At 38.5% G+C, this 15086-nt stretch overlaps 1 protein-coding gene across 1 annotated transcript in view; it reads left to right on the forward strand.

Moving 5' to 3' along the window:
* The first annotated feature begins 3193 nt into the window (after positions 1-3193).
* Positions 3194-15086, forward strand: part of hs6st1b (heparan sulfate 6-O-sulfotransferase 1b) — a 46641-nt gene continuing 34748 nt past the window's right edge. Inside the window, exon 1 of the mRNA XM_079602391.1 lies at positions 3194-4059. Within this exon, the coding sequence (XP_079458517.1) occupies positions 3539-4059 (521 nt within the window). The 5' untranslated portion in view covers positions 3194-3538. The remainder of the gene's footprint in view (positions 4060-15086) is intronic.

The following is a 15086-nucleotide window of genomic DNA, read 5'->3' on the forward strand; positions in this document are numbered from 1 at the left end:
ACTAAAAATTTAAATTAAAATGAATAAAAACTATAGACAGAAGAAGCAATAACTAACAATTATAAACTCTAAAAATAAAACAAAACAAAATTCAAAACTAATTCAAAATATAAAAAACAGCATAACATTTTTTTAAATACATTTTTACAGTTATATGGTTAAAAAATGCTACCGTCTAAACATTAATGAGCTTACAGTATATGCCTGCCGATAGTAGATGGTGAAATGTTTTGTTTTACATATTGCATGATTTAGCAACATAAAACGCTGTGATGGCTCCGCTGTATGCTATAATTTCATTTATTTGCTAATGGACTCTCTCGCATAGAAAAACATTGCTGATTGCTTCATTGAAGTGACGATAGAGAGAGTTCACCTCTGTATTATCAACAAATACGCCTGGGATCAAGCGATCCATTTCAGCTGAGCTGACATAAATGCAGAGTTTTCCATGGATATGTAGTCAGGTGAACTGTACTGTGAGGCTGACACTAAAGGTGCGCTTAAAGCTCATATAATCATTAGTGTTTGAGCTAAAAGGGTTAAGGTCAGGCTTCCTACTGAAATTTTAGACTGACAAATGGAGTAAATGACTATGGGGAAAATTGAAGGCAAAGCAGATTTTAATGGAACATCATTCAAAAGCTGTACAGGGTCTATGTGGGTTCGTTCACAGTCACGACGGCCACATTTAACATAATATAGGCTTACTTCTAAGCCTTATTGTCTCTGATAGTGTGTTCTGAAATGGAACATTTAAGACCTAAATATATTGCTTTACTTGCACTTAGGCTTTAATTCAAAAGCCTTAGAGGTTCAAAAGCCTTCCTGTGTCACAAATCAACCATGTCCATCAATCTCTGTCTCTGCTTTTAGATGTACTTTGAAAATAAAGCTTACCGTAAATGCCGGACACATAAGATATAACAAGTTAGAGGTTTTTAAAGAAGAAAACCATTTGTATCTGGTATCAAAATATCATATATAGACAGTTTTATATATTAATGTGTCATACATATTGTGTAGGATGGGGGAAGATGTCTCCTCCCCTAAGAACAATGGAGATTTACTTTTAAATGGTAACATTTAGATAAATTAGATTTTTGACAATTTAGTTGAATAATTGAATAACTGATGACAGTCAAAGCAGAATCCCGTAAAAGAGATTCGTCTGAAAGGTAAAATTATTCTATGAATATTTCATACAGGCATATGAATATTTACTTATTCAATTGCCCGTATTTTAATTGAAGAAATGTCATAATAGCAACACGAATGCAAACTGAATGCAAAACTCAACTAAAATATAGGTTTTAAAGTGCCTCTATTATGCAATTTTAAAGTTTCCTAATGTTGTTTTGGAGTCTTGACTAGGTTTACATGCATCAATGGTAAAAAAACAGTTTAATTTCCTCATAATATACATTTGCAATTCACCACATTTTCAATGATTCTCAAACGACTTGTCAGATGAATCAATCTCTCTAAATCCATCCTTTCCGCGAGCTACTCTGCTCTGATTGGCCAAACAGCTCAGTCTGTTGTGATTGGTTTACCGCGTACAAGGCGCGTGTCGAAAGCAAAAACGCACATTGCCATAACAACATCAGCTCTGCGTGTACAATGTACAAACAGTAACGAACAATGAAGTCGAATTTAGCATATCAATGCGAGCGCAAGTTCGATGATGAAACATTGGAAGAACTAGTTATTCAACCCGAACCTCCATCGTAAGGACAACTTGAGTAGGACGTTTTTCAGTGATACACTAGTTTGAGGTACATTATGAGATGTTGCAACTGTTAGCAGAAGTATTTCAGTTAGACAGTGATGACGTGAGCTAGCCAGTTAGCAGGAGACCCACACAATATAAAACTCAAAACTAAGTATTTTGAAGTATTTTCAAGTTTTCCCTGGTGTCTGCGTGCAATAAGTGGGCGGGCAATATGCTAATGTTTCGTCTTGACGTCACAACGAAATGGCTTATGACTCGTTTGAAAAACGATTCATTTCATTGACTCAGAGTCGACTCTTACTTTTGAAAGACATTAACTTTATATACGGTGCACTTTCAGATTTAAAACTTTGCAGGGTGTTTTCATTCACTTACAGCTATGTTACACGAAAGGTGATTTTCAAGATATGTTTCTTTGAAAATTAAATTTAGCCTAATTCATGGAAATACTGTATAAAAACCCAGTAAATTACAATAATTATTCAATTTAAAAATAATAACACTAGTAACAACATGCCACGTGGACCCTTCTGTGCTAATTCTGGCTTCTTACCCCAAGGGTCTAATTTTATCTTTTTACTTCAAAATAACAACTATAACTTTTACTCCACAATTCTAAAAACATGAATGTGTCCACAAATCCCTCATTAACAATAGACCAAAACATTTTTTGATATTCAACATGATACACTGTCATAGATCACTATTTTCCAGAGAGACAAAATTAGATTAATTAACTTCAAAACTCTTTCGACTGACTTAAATCGCACAAATGTTGATATTCTGATAAAATTACTAAATAAAAAATAGTAACGCCATTCATTAAAAGTGCTGCGATGGAAATTTGTGCCATCTATGGTCAGGATAAAAAAAATAAGGCGGGGTGGGGGGTTGAGTTCATCTTACCCCAACCTACCCTAGTGTTCATATGCATGGAGGTATTTCACAATATTCCATTGTCAGCTGTCGTACTCCTCTGTGTCGCCCTCTATCAGTTCTGTGTGGATCAGCGGCGCTAAAGAAATCTCCCCAATTAGGCTACTACAGGAAGGATTGATGTTTTGGTTCTCGTACGAAATGTATTTGTGCTTCAATGCACTGGCATGAAGTGAATTGCTTATTTTCAGGTAACTTTGTGTGCACCATAAAACATTTAATTGTTTATTATTAGAGTCGACTTATTAATGGGAAATAAGCTTATTTATTTGTTTTTTAACTTCTTTTTTTATCCAAGAGGCTGCTAAGGAGGTCTGTGGAATTTTCCAAAGAAAAAGTTTTAAAATGTATCATTATATTTTGCGATGCTTGGCATCAAAAATGTAAGAGAGCATAACAGTCCACATTATTTTTGTTCAATTTGTTTTGCTTAAAAAAATAATAAAAAAAGATGCAAACGGGAACTCCAAACGAAGCATTAAAGCCCCTTTCCTCATAGTTACTAGTGAGAGCTTGATGTGTGTGCGTGGGGGGGAAAGTGGGTGTCGCTGTGTGGAATAATTATACGAGACAAGGGAGGTATTTTCTTACTAGTCGCTTCACAGAGGACTCAACAACTCGAGGTCTGAGGACTGCTGTGCTGTGCCTTCATCTGCAGTAGGCTACGGGTCCCGTGAACGGATTTGATCTGGATTTTCGACAGGTATTGGACCGGTCGAAATGTGGATATAATGTATACAAGCACACATTGTCTCGAGATCCCGAACTCTTAAGTGGACCTATGATGATCTGTCTACGAAGAGACGCGAAGGGTGCAAGCCACCACAGAAGCCCAGCGGACTGTTGTTGTCTGAGAAATGATAACAAATGAACGACACGGAAAGGAACATGGTTGAAAGGACCAGTAAATTTCTGTTGATCGTCGTCGGATCGGTCTTCTTCATGCTGATTTTGTACCAGTACGTGGCGCCCGGGGTGATAAACTTCGGCTCCCCGCACGGGTACCTTCTCGGCGAAGAGGACATGACCATTTTCCCCACTCCGGATCCGCACTATGTGAAAAAGTACTACTTCCCTATTAAAGATCTAGAGCGCAATATCGATTTCGAAATCAAGGGAGAAGACGTGATTGTGTTTCTCCACATCCAAAAGACCGGCGGGACCACCTTCGGGAGACACCTGGTCCAAAATGTTCGACTGGAGCTTCCGTGTGATTGTAGACCGGGCCAGAAGAAGTGTACTTGCTACCGTCCGAACCGAAAGGAGACCTGGCTGTTTTCTCGGTTCTCCACCGGCTGGAGTTGCGGTTTACACGCGGACTGGACCGAGCTCACCAACTGCGTCCCAGGAGTTCTCAACAAAAAAGAGAGCAAGTCGAAAAAAATGAGGTGAGTTTGTTTGACCCTGCAAGTGCTGAAAATCGCAAGGTTTTCAAAACATTCAGTGTCGCGAAGAGTTAGCCTAAGTTACTCAGAGCGTAAGTAAAATTTTGGGTTTCCTGTATAGATAACAATAAGATTTTAAACTGACTTTCTGTGTAAAATCGCCTCAGTAAATCTCCAGTTGTTCGTAAACAACAGAATTGCTGTAGCCTTTTCTCGCTTAGAAAACGTTCAAGTCTCCGTTTACCCAGTCAAGCTTACAGTATCAGTGTCACGAAGGAAAAACTTACTGGAATCCGTTACATTTGTTACCGAATGGGACTTTTGTTTGGGCAATATCGCTTCATTTTTTTTGTTACATTTACTGCTTCGGTGCGGGTGTTTCCTCATTTGTTTTTACCGAAGTTATTCTATAAGATTTGAAAGGGACATTCCACGGCTTTTCCATTTTGAAAAAAAGTGATTTTGTCGTATTTTGTATTTCAAAAAACTTTTAATCAGTCAAAAAATATGAGTTAGATAGGTAATTTCCATCTGTAGGGACCTAGCAAGCCTATTACCATATTGAGAAGTAGTATCGCTGTGTCTTTAAAAGGCTGATGGGAAATAGTTAACAGCTTAGTTAATTTAGCCATTAGTCATGTGTGTTCAAGCCAAGGTAGTGGCACTGCAAGTCGTTTGTTAGAAATATTTAATGCTCACGTTTGACATGTCTATGTTTTTAATAATCAGTTGTTTTCTCTATGTATCATGGTTACAGGACTGACTATTTAAGACCTTAGTCTCATTTGACACTTGTCCTTAAAGCATGTACATCCTGAAGAGATGATGAGGAAGGATGTCATTATGACATTTAAAAAATAATTTAAAAAAATTATGGAATAATATTACATCATTAAGTTGAAACTTTTATTTAGGTCACTTGAACTTGACCTAAAGAAAAATTGAGTAGGCTATTACTCTGTGGCACAGTAGTAATAGTTTAATGCTCCATCCCTTTGAGTTTAAACTTGTCCTTAATTTCTATGAAAATGTCCCATCATTTCTTCAAAATCAGAACTTGTTCTTATTTAGTTTATATTTTTGATGAAAGTGGTATCACAAGTCAACACAATTGACTGTAGTATATGGTATTTTGGTGAAAACTGTGGTTCCACCCCATGCAGGGCTTGAACTTATACAGGGTTTCAGTTTATAGTTTTAACCAGTAAGCTATATCACCCTATTTCTGTCCTGCATGTCAAATTTTTTTTTAAGCTGACCACAAAATAAAGTGGCTCAGTTGTGTTTATTGTCACAATGACTAGAAAACACCAAAGCAGTTTCAGTTTATACACAAGGAAGCTCTCCAGCTGTGTAACCAGTTAACTCAGACGCACAATGGGGTGTGTTTTAGCAGGCCTTCAGGGAGAGCTGAAATAACATGCTGATATCTTGCTATTCTGGACAGCTTAAAAAGACGTCTTTCATGACTTCTCTGTGCGTTTAAAAATCACTGGCGCTAAATGTGATAATGGATACATGTGACTCATGTTCCAGAGTAACTTAGTGGAAGGAAAAGTCATCCTAGAACTTGCCTTGCCTTTCACTTTCCCAGGTGGTTTTCTAAAGGATTTTTTTTTTTACTCTGCCGGGGAACTTTGTTGAATGACTGAGCATTCCAGTGTACTTTTAGCAAATGGCCAGTTAACCTCTTAAACCTCTAATTGACATGATGTTTAGAAAAACCTGCACTTTTCAGTCAAGACCTTCTAGATCCACAGGTTTCTCAACCATTGAATGGCCACATTCTGTCAGCTGTAGGCTAGGCTGATGAAAATTGGAAATTTCATGGATGGTTATGTCCAATAACTGAAAGAGAGGGTTTAAAAGCTGGCCCAACTAGCCTAATAGGTATCCCGCTGGCTGAGTGCATCACACATGCCTTGATGCACAGGCCTAAGTGACTCGCACTACCAAGAGAGCCATCAGTTGTTACTGGCTGATCTCAACGGCCCCACACCATCAGCCACAGTTACACTTAAACAAGTAGAGCGCCGTTCACACTCCCCTGCTGTTGACATGTTTTCAAGATGGAATCGCCATGTGTTCAGTGACTACAAAGTGCTTTATAGAACACAATTCACTGTGTTCTCAATTTAATACCGAGATAATGTGACCCTGTGGGAAGGTTAAGTTAAAATCTCTAGAAAAGTTTTAAAAGAGGTAAATGCATTGCATATTATGAAATGTATGTTCACATGCTAATGAAATTAATGGTATGCACAATATATCAGTACTATATCAGTTATCAGAAAATATGTTTTTATTTTTTCATTTAGATTATATTTGCCATTTAATTCTCACTTGACGTTAAACACTAGGCTAAATGTAATCTTTCGAAAATCTCACATTGAATATCAATCTCTAGTTGCTGCTCTAGTCACTGGCTGACTATTGATTCTACTAGTTGAACCTCCTCTAATGTGTTTTATGGTGCATGGGGGCAGTTGCTTCTTAAGATTATCATAAAATTCAGAGTAAAGGCTCATTATCTGTCCTTCCCCTGGGTAACGTCTTAATGACACACACACACACACACCCACACACACATTTGTGTGTGTGCACGCCGATGAGAGAAGGAGAGCAATTTGACTCTCAACCAGAAATAGAATAAGGTTAGTTGCACTTGAGGAAAATGTTGTAACTGATAGTTTGGATGGGGTCTACCGTCTGCTTATTACTTTAAGTCCTTTACCTAATAATGATAACAACATAGAGGAATAATATTCAGTTTTTCCCACTGAATTTTGTGAGACTTTATTTAAAGGGGAGCGTGCAAGCCATACTGTATGTGTATGCGCAATACTTCAGAGTCTGACCACCTTATTTTATTAGAGAACTGCAAGATTACAATACAAACAACATATCACAATAAAGAGCATTCGAATTAGACAAAGCTTAAAATATTAATTACGACTAAAGTCTATATTGGGGGGATTAAATTAAAGCTTTAGGGGAAACTTATTATGTAAAAAAAAATGCATGCACTTACTTCACAGTGCAATCATCAATAATTAGATCAAATTGAAGTTGCTTAAATAAAGGGGTATTTCCAGCCCATGCACAATTCACAAAATTAACTGGTTTGGTTTGAGATATATCCTCTGCGTTTGAGTGTAATGATTTGATAGCATTGTACTGTAGTGTAGACAAAAAATGGTGATAATATAATGCAAAATTAAATCAGTCAGATAATTCCTCTGGCAGTAACTTGAGCTGTGTGCTGCCCGTTAATCTCATGACTAGCAACACCGGTAGCATTGACCGATAATGTGACACAATAAAATAAAAGATGACATACATAGGGTCTATATAAACAGTTTTAAATATTGACGTTTATTGCTAAGTGTGACTAAATTAGTTTATTTTAATTTTCTTCTCAAAACTGGCGTTCGGCCATACAATAATGCAGGCGTGAAAAACTTCCGGCAAATTTGAGATTTGCTTTGCAAGTCCGTCTGGCCAAGAGCCCATTCAATCCCATTTCCAATCTTTCCAGATCGAGGCACCAATCACAAACTTTACGAGGCGGGCTTTACACGATGACGATCGCTCTGATTGGTTTTAGGTCTATCCAATTGCACCCAGAGGCATTTGAGCGACGTCTGTTGGTGAAATCAACAGCCCATTTCCCTTTGGAAATGGGCTGTGAATTAACCTTCCCCAGACCCACTCTCACTTACAACTGAGAAGGGTCTCTGGTGTCAACCAGGCTAGCCTATACAGGAAATGCAAGTACAAGTTAGTATAAGCAGAACAGCTTCAAACAACCTTTAAAATATTTAAGCAAACTCAGCTGATTTCACAGTGTCTGTAAAGAACAAGATTTTTCACTTTCTGATGAAAATGTAAGTAGGATGACTGGCCAAAACCTGTGCCACAATGCAAGGTTGATGACAGGGTGGCTGCTAAGGTGTTTTGGATGGTGGATTCTTATAGTCCAGGTCAAAAAACAGTCCATCTGCTGGTTTGTGCTTCGATTTAAGTCTATATGTTATTTTCCCCCTCTTCGCTCATTTTATTATTGGTTTGAGGGGATTTGTAAGTCTGATAAAAAAAATTTATCAACAAGTCAAATTATTGGGGTATTAATCGTGTCAATAGCACAAACTGTGTGGATATTGCTAAAGTTTAGGCTAATACTTAGCCTAGCGTTTTGAAGAACACTCTGCATTCTGCCTTGTGCTTAATCCATCACCCACACACACCATGTTAGTTTTCACCTAAGCATGCAGCTATTGACAGCTTTAAGTCCAATCTGTCTGTAGCCCTTGGCAACAGACTGTTTACATCGTCTGCATGTCATGAGAGTTGCTTATCTTAACGGTTATATAGGAAACGGCAGTTAAAATGCAGGGCCGGCGTCCATAAACCTTGCCGTTATCAGATAATTCGATTATGTTGCAGTAAAGTTATTTATTAATCTATATGTAATTTAAGTAGCACCACACCTCTCTTCTTTCTGGGCTGGTGATGTGCAGTTCAAAGTGGAGATGTGATGAAACGCTGGCTGTCATAGATCTGGATCAGGCGGGATGGTGACATAGATTTAGACAGAGCTGCTTTTGTGCTAAATTTGGGTCTCGGGCTCCACTGGGAACTGTTCAGGGATATTATGTCTAGGTAAGGTCTCTTTGTAGCTTGAACGATTATAAGAGGATTTGTTCTGGACATAAATGCTGATAATAATCAGTTCAGCAAATCTTCAGCCTGATTTTTTTTCCACCACAGCTATTATGAAACTAATGTGCAGCACAGGTTTATTATGAATTGCTTTGCAGTATGCATGGTGCTTGTGACGTTTTGTGATGAATACTTAGCCCACTAGAGTCAAATGGCTATTTCTGGAAGACTTTCACTGACTAATAGGTTTCATTTGAAGATGTAGCCTACTGTATGAATAAAGCAAGGTGTGTATTAAAACTAAAAGAGACTGTAATAACGTAACACTGTAATACATACAATAGAAATGTCTGTTGACGTTCATATTTGTCATTCTATGTAGTTCTAGCATGTGTGTGTTTAGAATGATATCTGCATCAAAAAATTGCAGTTAATATGTTTCTTTCACAAAAAATGTATAATGATGTAGTTTTTGGCATTTACCGGTAGGGCTTAACGGCTAAACATAACCAGCTGAAAAATTTATACAAATGATCAATGAGACTGAGGGGGTCACAAAGGTTATAAATAGACTGACTGGGTGAATCCTCTTTGCCGCACTGGTGTAATCTTGAAGAAGGTGCATGGACTGGTAATAATAGTGGTGCTGGCTGCAGGATGTGATTTACTGTGAGCCAGAGAGACAGGACAGCAGCCTGTGAGGGAACAGGCCAGCGGTGAGCCACTAACTACCTGTCCGCCGAGACAAATGAGGGCCAAATTCTCTCAGACTTTCCCCTGCTCTTATTTTTTTGTTGTGCTCATTACCTCCCTCGCTGTATCTACTCCTCTTTCTCGCCACTTCATAGCTTTTCTCTCCCTGTTCTTCTCTGTGAGCACGACTGAAATGTCTCCTTTAATGTAAAGCTGCACAATTATATTATTTTGTGTTGCTTGCGTAGTAAAATGATGCTGGCACTCTAAGGAAAAGAACATAAATTGTGGTTACCTGGCATGTGAGTTTATTGCAGGAGTCTGGGCATGGATTTCCTGTAGCAGGCATGAAACTAGATGAGCTCTGGGTGAGCAGTGGTCTGTAGCGGCGATGAGAAGCAGGAGGTTCGTCGCTAAATTGAATCAGATGTTGTCAGGCTGTGATGGCTCACGGTTCAGTGAGAGCCATTCAGACACACTTTGGAGGTAATTGGAGGACTTTTCTGTTCAACCTCACTCGTTCTTACGTTGATTTATCTTAAGAGATACCTATACCAGTGTAGAGCTTATATTATTCTGATTGTACACTGATATCACTCATTCAGACCCTTTTCTGGGCCTCATGGTCTATCAGTCTCATGTTGAAGTCCGCATTGGAGGTTATTCATTCCAACAACCAAACCGTTTGATTTTTACGTGACATTTGAGGTAAATTGGACATAATTCTTTGAGTAATGTGGAATATAATCGTTTTTCTTCTTCTCTCAAACTCCAATCCGTTTAGTTTTTTTGTAGTCTGAACACTGAACAGATATTAAAATTAGATTCAAAATAGATTTTGTCAATGCATCTTAGTCTGAACAACCTTTGTCGTTTTTACGATGCATTAGAATTTGGTTAACCGACCTCATGAAAAACATAATCAATGGCGGTCCATTAATTGCACATTTCTTGGCCATTGCACATTGAATTGGATGTGGTGTTTGCAAAGTTCAAAGCCTTTGGTGATTGTGGTAAAGCTCAGTATTAAGGTTAGTTGGTCAGAGGATACAGCTGAACTTTGGGACGTTAGCTGTGTCAGTGACTGTTCATTGCATGATAGCATAGCGCACAGCCACGTCCCTATGAGCTGGGACAGCCTTAGTGTGTTAATCCAATCAGATCAGCGAGGGATTAGAGGCCGTTGTCTCCGAAGAAAACCATGGAGTTATGCTAATCTCTTTAGCGATGTGTGCTGGGCCATTGCGTCTCTCTCTCTCATGAGATGGAGACAGACAGTTGGTTCCTGTGTTGACATGGGGTAATTTCATACAAAAAAGAACATCCACGATGATGTTGCATTTTTTGGACCACAAGGGTTGTGTTCACACTGAACTGACAGACAGCGACCAACGGCAACAGACAGACACTTTGTCGGGTTTTGTCGGATCAGTGTGTTACTCCTGTCGGCTTCTGTTGTCATTGGTCAGAGCTCGTTTGCACCAATTGAACATGTTGAATCTGTTTTTTAGGGTCATGGAATGTCTTTATATATATCAATTTGTAATGAATAAGAAACATGCAGCACAACCATGTCTGCATTTCCCAAAAGCATCGCAAGCCTAAGTTGATCGTAGAGACCATTGGTGGTAATTGATCTACGATTAACTTAGGCTTACGATGCTTTTAAGAAACTCCGCCGGCCAGTATATTTTGATTCCTAAATTAATTAATATGAGTCAGTTGTTTTTAGTGAATCAGAAACATACTCTGCAACCAGTTTCCTGAATGCATGAGTCTTATGAGTCGGCTCATTTTAGTGAATCAAAAACAGAAAATCGTTATCGGTAACACTTTAGTTTAGGGTCCAATTCTCACTATTTGCTTATTAGCATGCCTATTACTGGTTTATCAGTAAAGCACATTTTGCCGTATTCTGCATGACCATATTCTACATCCTTTAATCATACCCATTACCTAAATTTACCTACTAACTATTAATAAGTAGTAATTGGGAGTTTGAGGCAAAAGTTGTAGTTAATAGTTAGTGAGAATTGGACCCTAAACTATAGTGTGAACAAATTATCGTATTATTTGGGAATGCAATTGCATTTTCCCCCCAATGTTTATTTCCGACAATCACTAAGAAACCAAGAATTTCAAGAATCGTTACTGGAAGTGTTATCGGAACCAGAGCCGTTAAATTCTTTACAATTTTGATCCCTACAGTGTTACGGAAAAAGCTTAATCAGGCCTCGGTTTTAACAAACTTGAAAGGTTTTTCTTAAATATGAAACTCTTGTCTGTACCAAACTGAGAAACACTTTAATGTCTTATTCAGCATGAAAGTTGAAATTGATGCTTACAAATGCGTCACACTTTTAATGGCAAAAAGTCCTGCTCGAATACGCCCTGCGCTGCCTCAGTGACTAGATGACTGATGTTCACATCATTTGCCGGGACTCAGTGCTGTATGAAATTGAATTCAGTGAAAGCGAAGACCGCAAGATGGGGATTTAGTAGCTGATCATTGTATTCTACTAGGGAGAGAAATGTTATCAGTTACTCCCTTCGGGAAAAGCAGGCTTCAACCAAATCAAACATATACGGACTTCACCACACAGGAAGTACACGAAAACTGGTCGATCTGTCAAATAAGAGTTCCTCATGATCTGTGTTTCTGTCGTTCTCATCTAGCATCAAGGACATTAGGGGGATGAGGAATTTATGTTGGCAATAACGACAGTCGTGCTTTTTCATTTTTAATCCAAACAATTTGCCATGAACTTTGATTCTTTACTTGGCCTCCTTTGTCTCGGTGTGGGAGATGTCTTCAGTTGAATGACATCTCACTTAGCACATCTTCAGATCTATACCGGTGCGCTCAGGAAATGGGCCGTCCTGCCGTCTTGCACTAGATTGATGCTCTACAAGGCCAAATTACAAGGTAATGAGTGGTTAGCAGGAGACTCTCTTTAATTATGGCCTGATGGTCTCGAGTGAGTCTGAAGGACAACTATGGATTATTGTGTGCCTGTTTGTGTGTGTCTGGTTGTTTCAAGTAGCGACTGGTCAAAGTCTCACACTTTCCCCTGTATTTTTAGTCGATTCCAAATCTGGCGGCCCATTTCAAGGCGGACTAATAATAGCCCTGGGGCCTATTATGACAATGACGTGCAATCTGTCTCTTTCTACTGAGCGGCCGGCAGGACACAAGCCGACTGCAGAGATTCAGCTCGTGCTAGCTGAGACACCCTCATTAAAAGTGGTCTTAATGAAACATGTGAAAACGGGTGATGAAGGAGAGCAGTTTGTGCGGGAACGATGACAGAATCAAAGCTGTGACCAAATGGTGGTTCCCAGTGGGATTTCATTATCAAATTGACAAGCACATGTCAACATATTTGCACATGCACACTTAGTGGTTCATGTAGGAGTCTTTTTTATTGCTTTGCTTTTTTTTGGCTATTTGGACGTCATTGGTGACATTGTGCAACCCAAGCTGTGCTAACCATAATAGTGCCTGCACAAAATCACGGAATTATTTTTCCCACATTTTCCTCACTGGTTGTGGAGCTGTATCAGCTGTATTTATTTAAAAAAAACTATGTAAATATAACTATTGGATTTATTTTTTGACTTTTTGCTTCTTCAGTGAGAATTTTGCATCGATTTTGCAATGTGCGCATCCGCGATAATTTCAAGTATAGGGAACATAGTTGATCCGTGATTCATATAGAACAGGCCCCACAGTTCGAAACGCACATAATTTGCAGATTGGGCTAATTACAAACTCAATTTGGAACTCGTGTGCTGTTTTCTGTGCAAACAATGCAAACATCGAATTCCGTTCTTTCACGTCTATTTGTGCTTGAACAAACATGTATGTAAAATTATGTCAAAATGCCAGTCTCGGCGAATATCCTTGTAAACAGTCGCTTATGGCTTAAGTGAATGTGAACGACTAAAACAGATGTGTCCAAGTATTGGATCCATGCATTCGGTCTTAAAGTGACAGCAGCCTAATAAACCTGCGGTTGTCTGTGTCATTAATAGGGTTGTGGACCGAGAATTTTATCCGGATTTTATCCAGAACCGTTAGTGTTTTTGAAAAATACAGGAACCGTGCGTAATTGCTAAGTTCCTAAGAAAGTCGCTGCCTTCAAATAATGAGTCTATCGATTACATCTGATGCTTCAAAACAATCATAAAGACGACTGTTAAAGTCCATAACTTTTTTGTGTTCAGAATTTTCAAAATGTATATAATGAGCGAGTACATCATGAATGCCTTTTTTCAAACCGTGTTTTTGTCTTATCCTGAATCACTACGGCAAGCCTGTAATAAGCGTTTATATTCGGACTACTTTAGACTGGCCGGCGGATCGCAGCCGCTGCGGAGTAGCTCAGTTCCTGCGTGACTCGTCAGTCTACAATGTTCTTCCGCAAGACGCATGCAGTTCTGTTTATTAACCGCTAGAGCGCTGATTCATCCAGTAATGAAACTAAATATAAATCAATCTTTATAAATCAATCATTCAAACCGATTTTAAAAATATTCTGTTTCACCTGTCTGGATCTTACATGTTCAAGCATATTCTACCTCTTCTGAGAGGGTATTCTACACTGCTGGAGATACAATACGCTAGGAGAGGTCCCAAACTATCCTAGAGAATGCAGAAATGTTTATTTTCCTTCAGAAAAAAATATTATTTTTGCAAAAATTGCTGAATATAATGTTGAATTTGTTGACATTACCAGTCTGTTAAACTCATTTGACAAGTATAAGAAATAAACACAAAAGGGATTGTGCAATTTGTCCCTTACTATTTTTTTATTAGTTGTTTTAATCATTTTTATTTAATGGTAACCGAATCAATTGGCGGAACCGGAAAATTTCTTACGATTCCCAACCCTAGTCATTAATGTTAATCAAACAATAAAATACAAAGAGAATATCACTTCTGCAGCTTTAACAAAGGTTAATTACAGTTCATTTATACAGTGGAGACTATGCCTTGTTGTTTTACATTTGATTATTCAATTTCTGTACCTGAATGCTGAAACAAAGCACTGTTTATTTAATTTGTAGTATTTATCAATGTTGTAATTTGTTTATTATTTACAAAATCACAGCAATCATTCTAAAATTATTATTTTTTTCCGAATAGAGCTATTCAAGTCATCTGGTGTTTGTTTTTATAAATTGTTTTTATATCTTAATATACATAATAGAAAAACACTGTCTGTTTTTTCCCAATATCGTGCAGCCCTACCAGTGAATATGTTTAAGTTGCAAGCTCTGCAGTGAGGAACAGCATGGGTAATGTGCTATAGTGGAGAAGAACAAAGTTGTTGCAGAGTTCCCGTATAGTTGTTATAGAGCAACACGGTTGGTTCTGATTCATTGGATTCACTCTTTTGCAGACGTTCACCTCCCACTTCCTCTAATACGCTCAGCCCATCAACACGCGTATAGTAATTCCAGGCTCCCTCTGGCTGCTTTCTGGCTTTACAGTAAGTCCTGGACACAGATCCTGCAACACTGCACCAGATTGATTCCTTTTGCATGCCGTAAATCTTCGCACACCCCTGCTAATGCCCTGAGAACTGAGCTGGGAGAGATGCCTCTTCATTACCCCAACAGCGGGGCATCCGAACCAACCTGTGACACAGACGATTCTCAGCACAAATCGC

Source organism: Phoxinus phoxinus (genome assembly GCF_949152265.1).
Source record: "Phoxinus phoxinus genome assembly, chromosome: 24".
Classification (NCBI taxonomy): domain Eukaryota; kingdom Metazoa; phylum Chordata; class Actinopteri; order Cypriniformes; family Leuciscidae; genus Phoxinus; species Phoxinus phoxinus.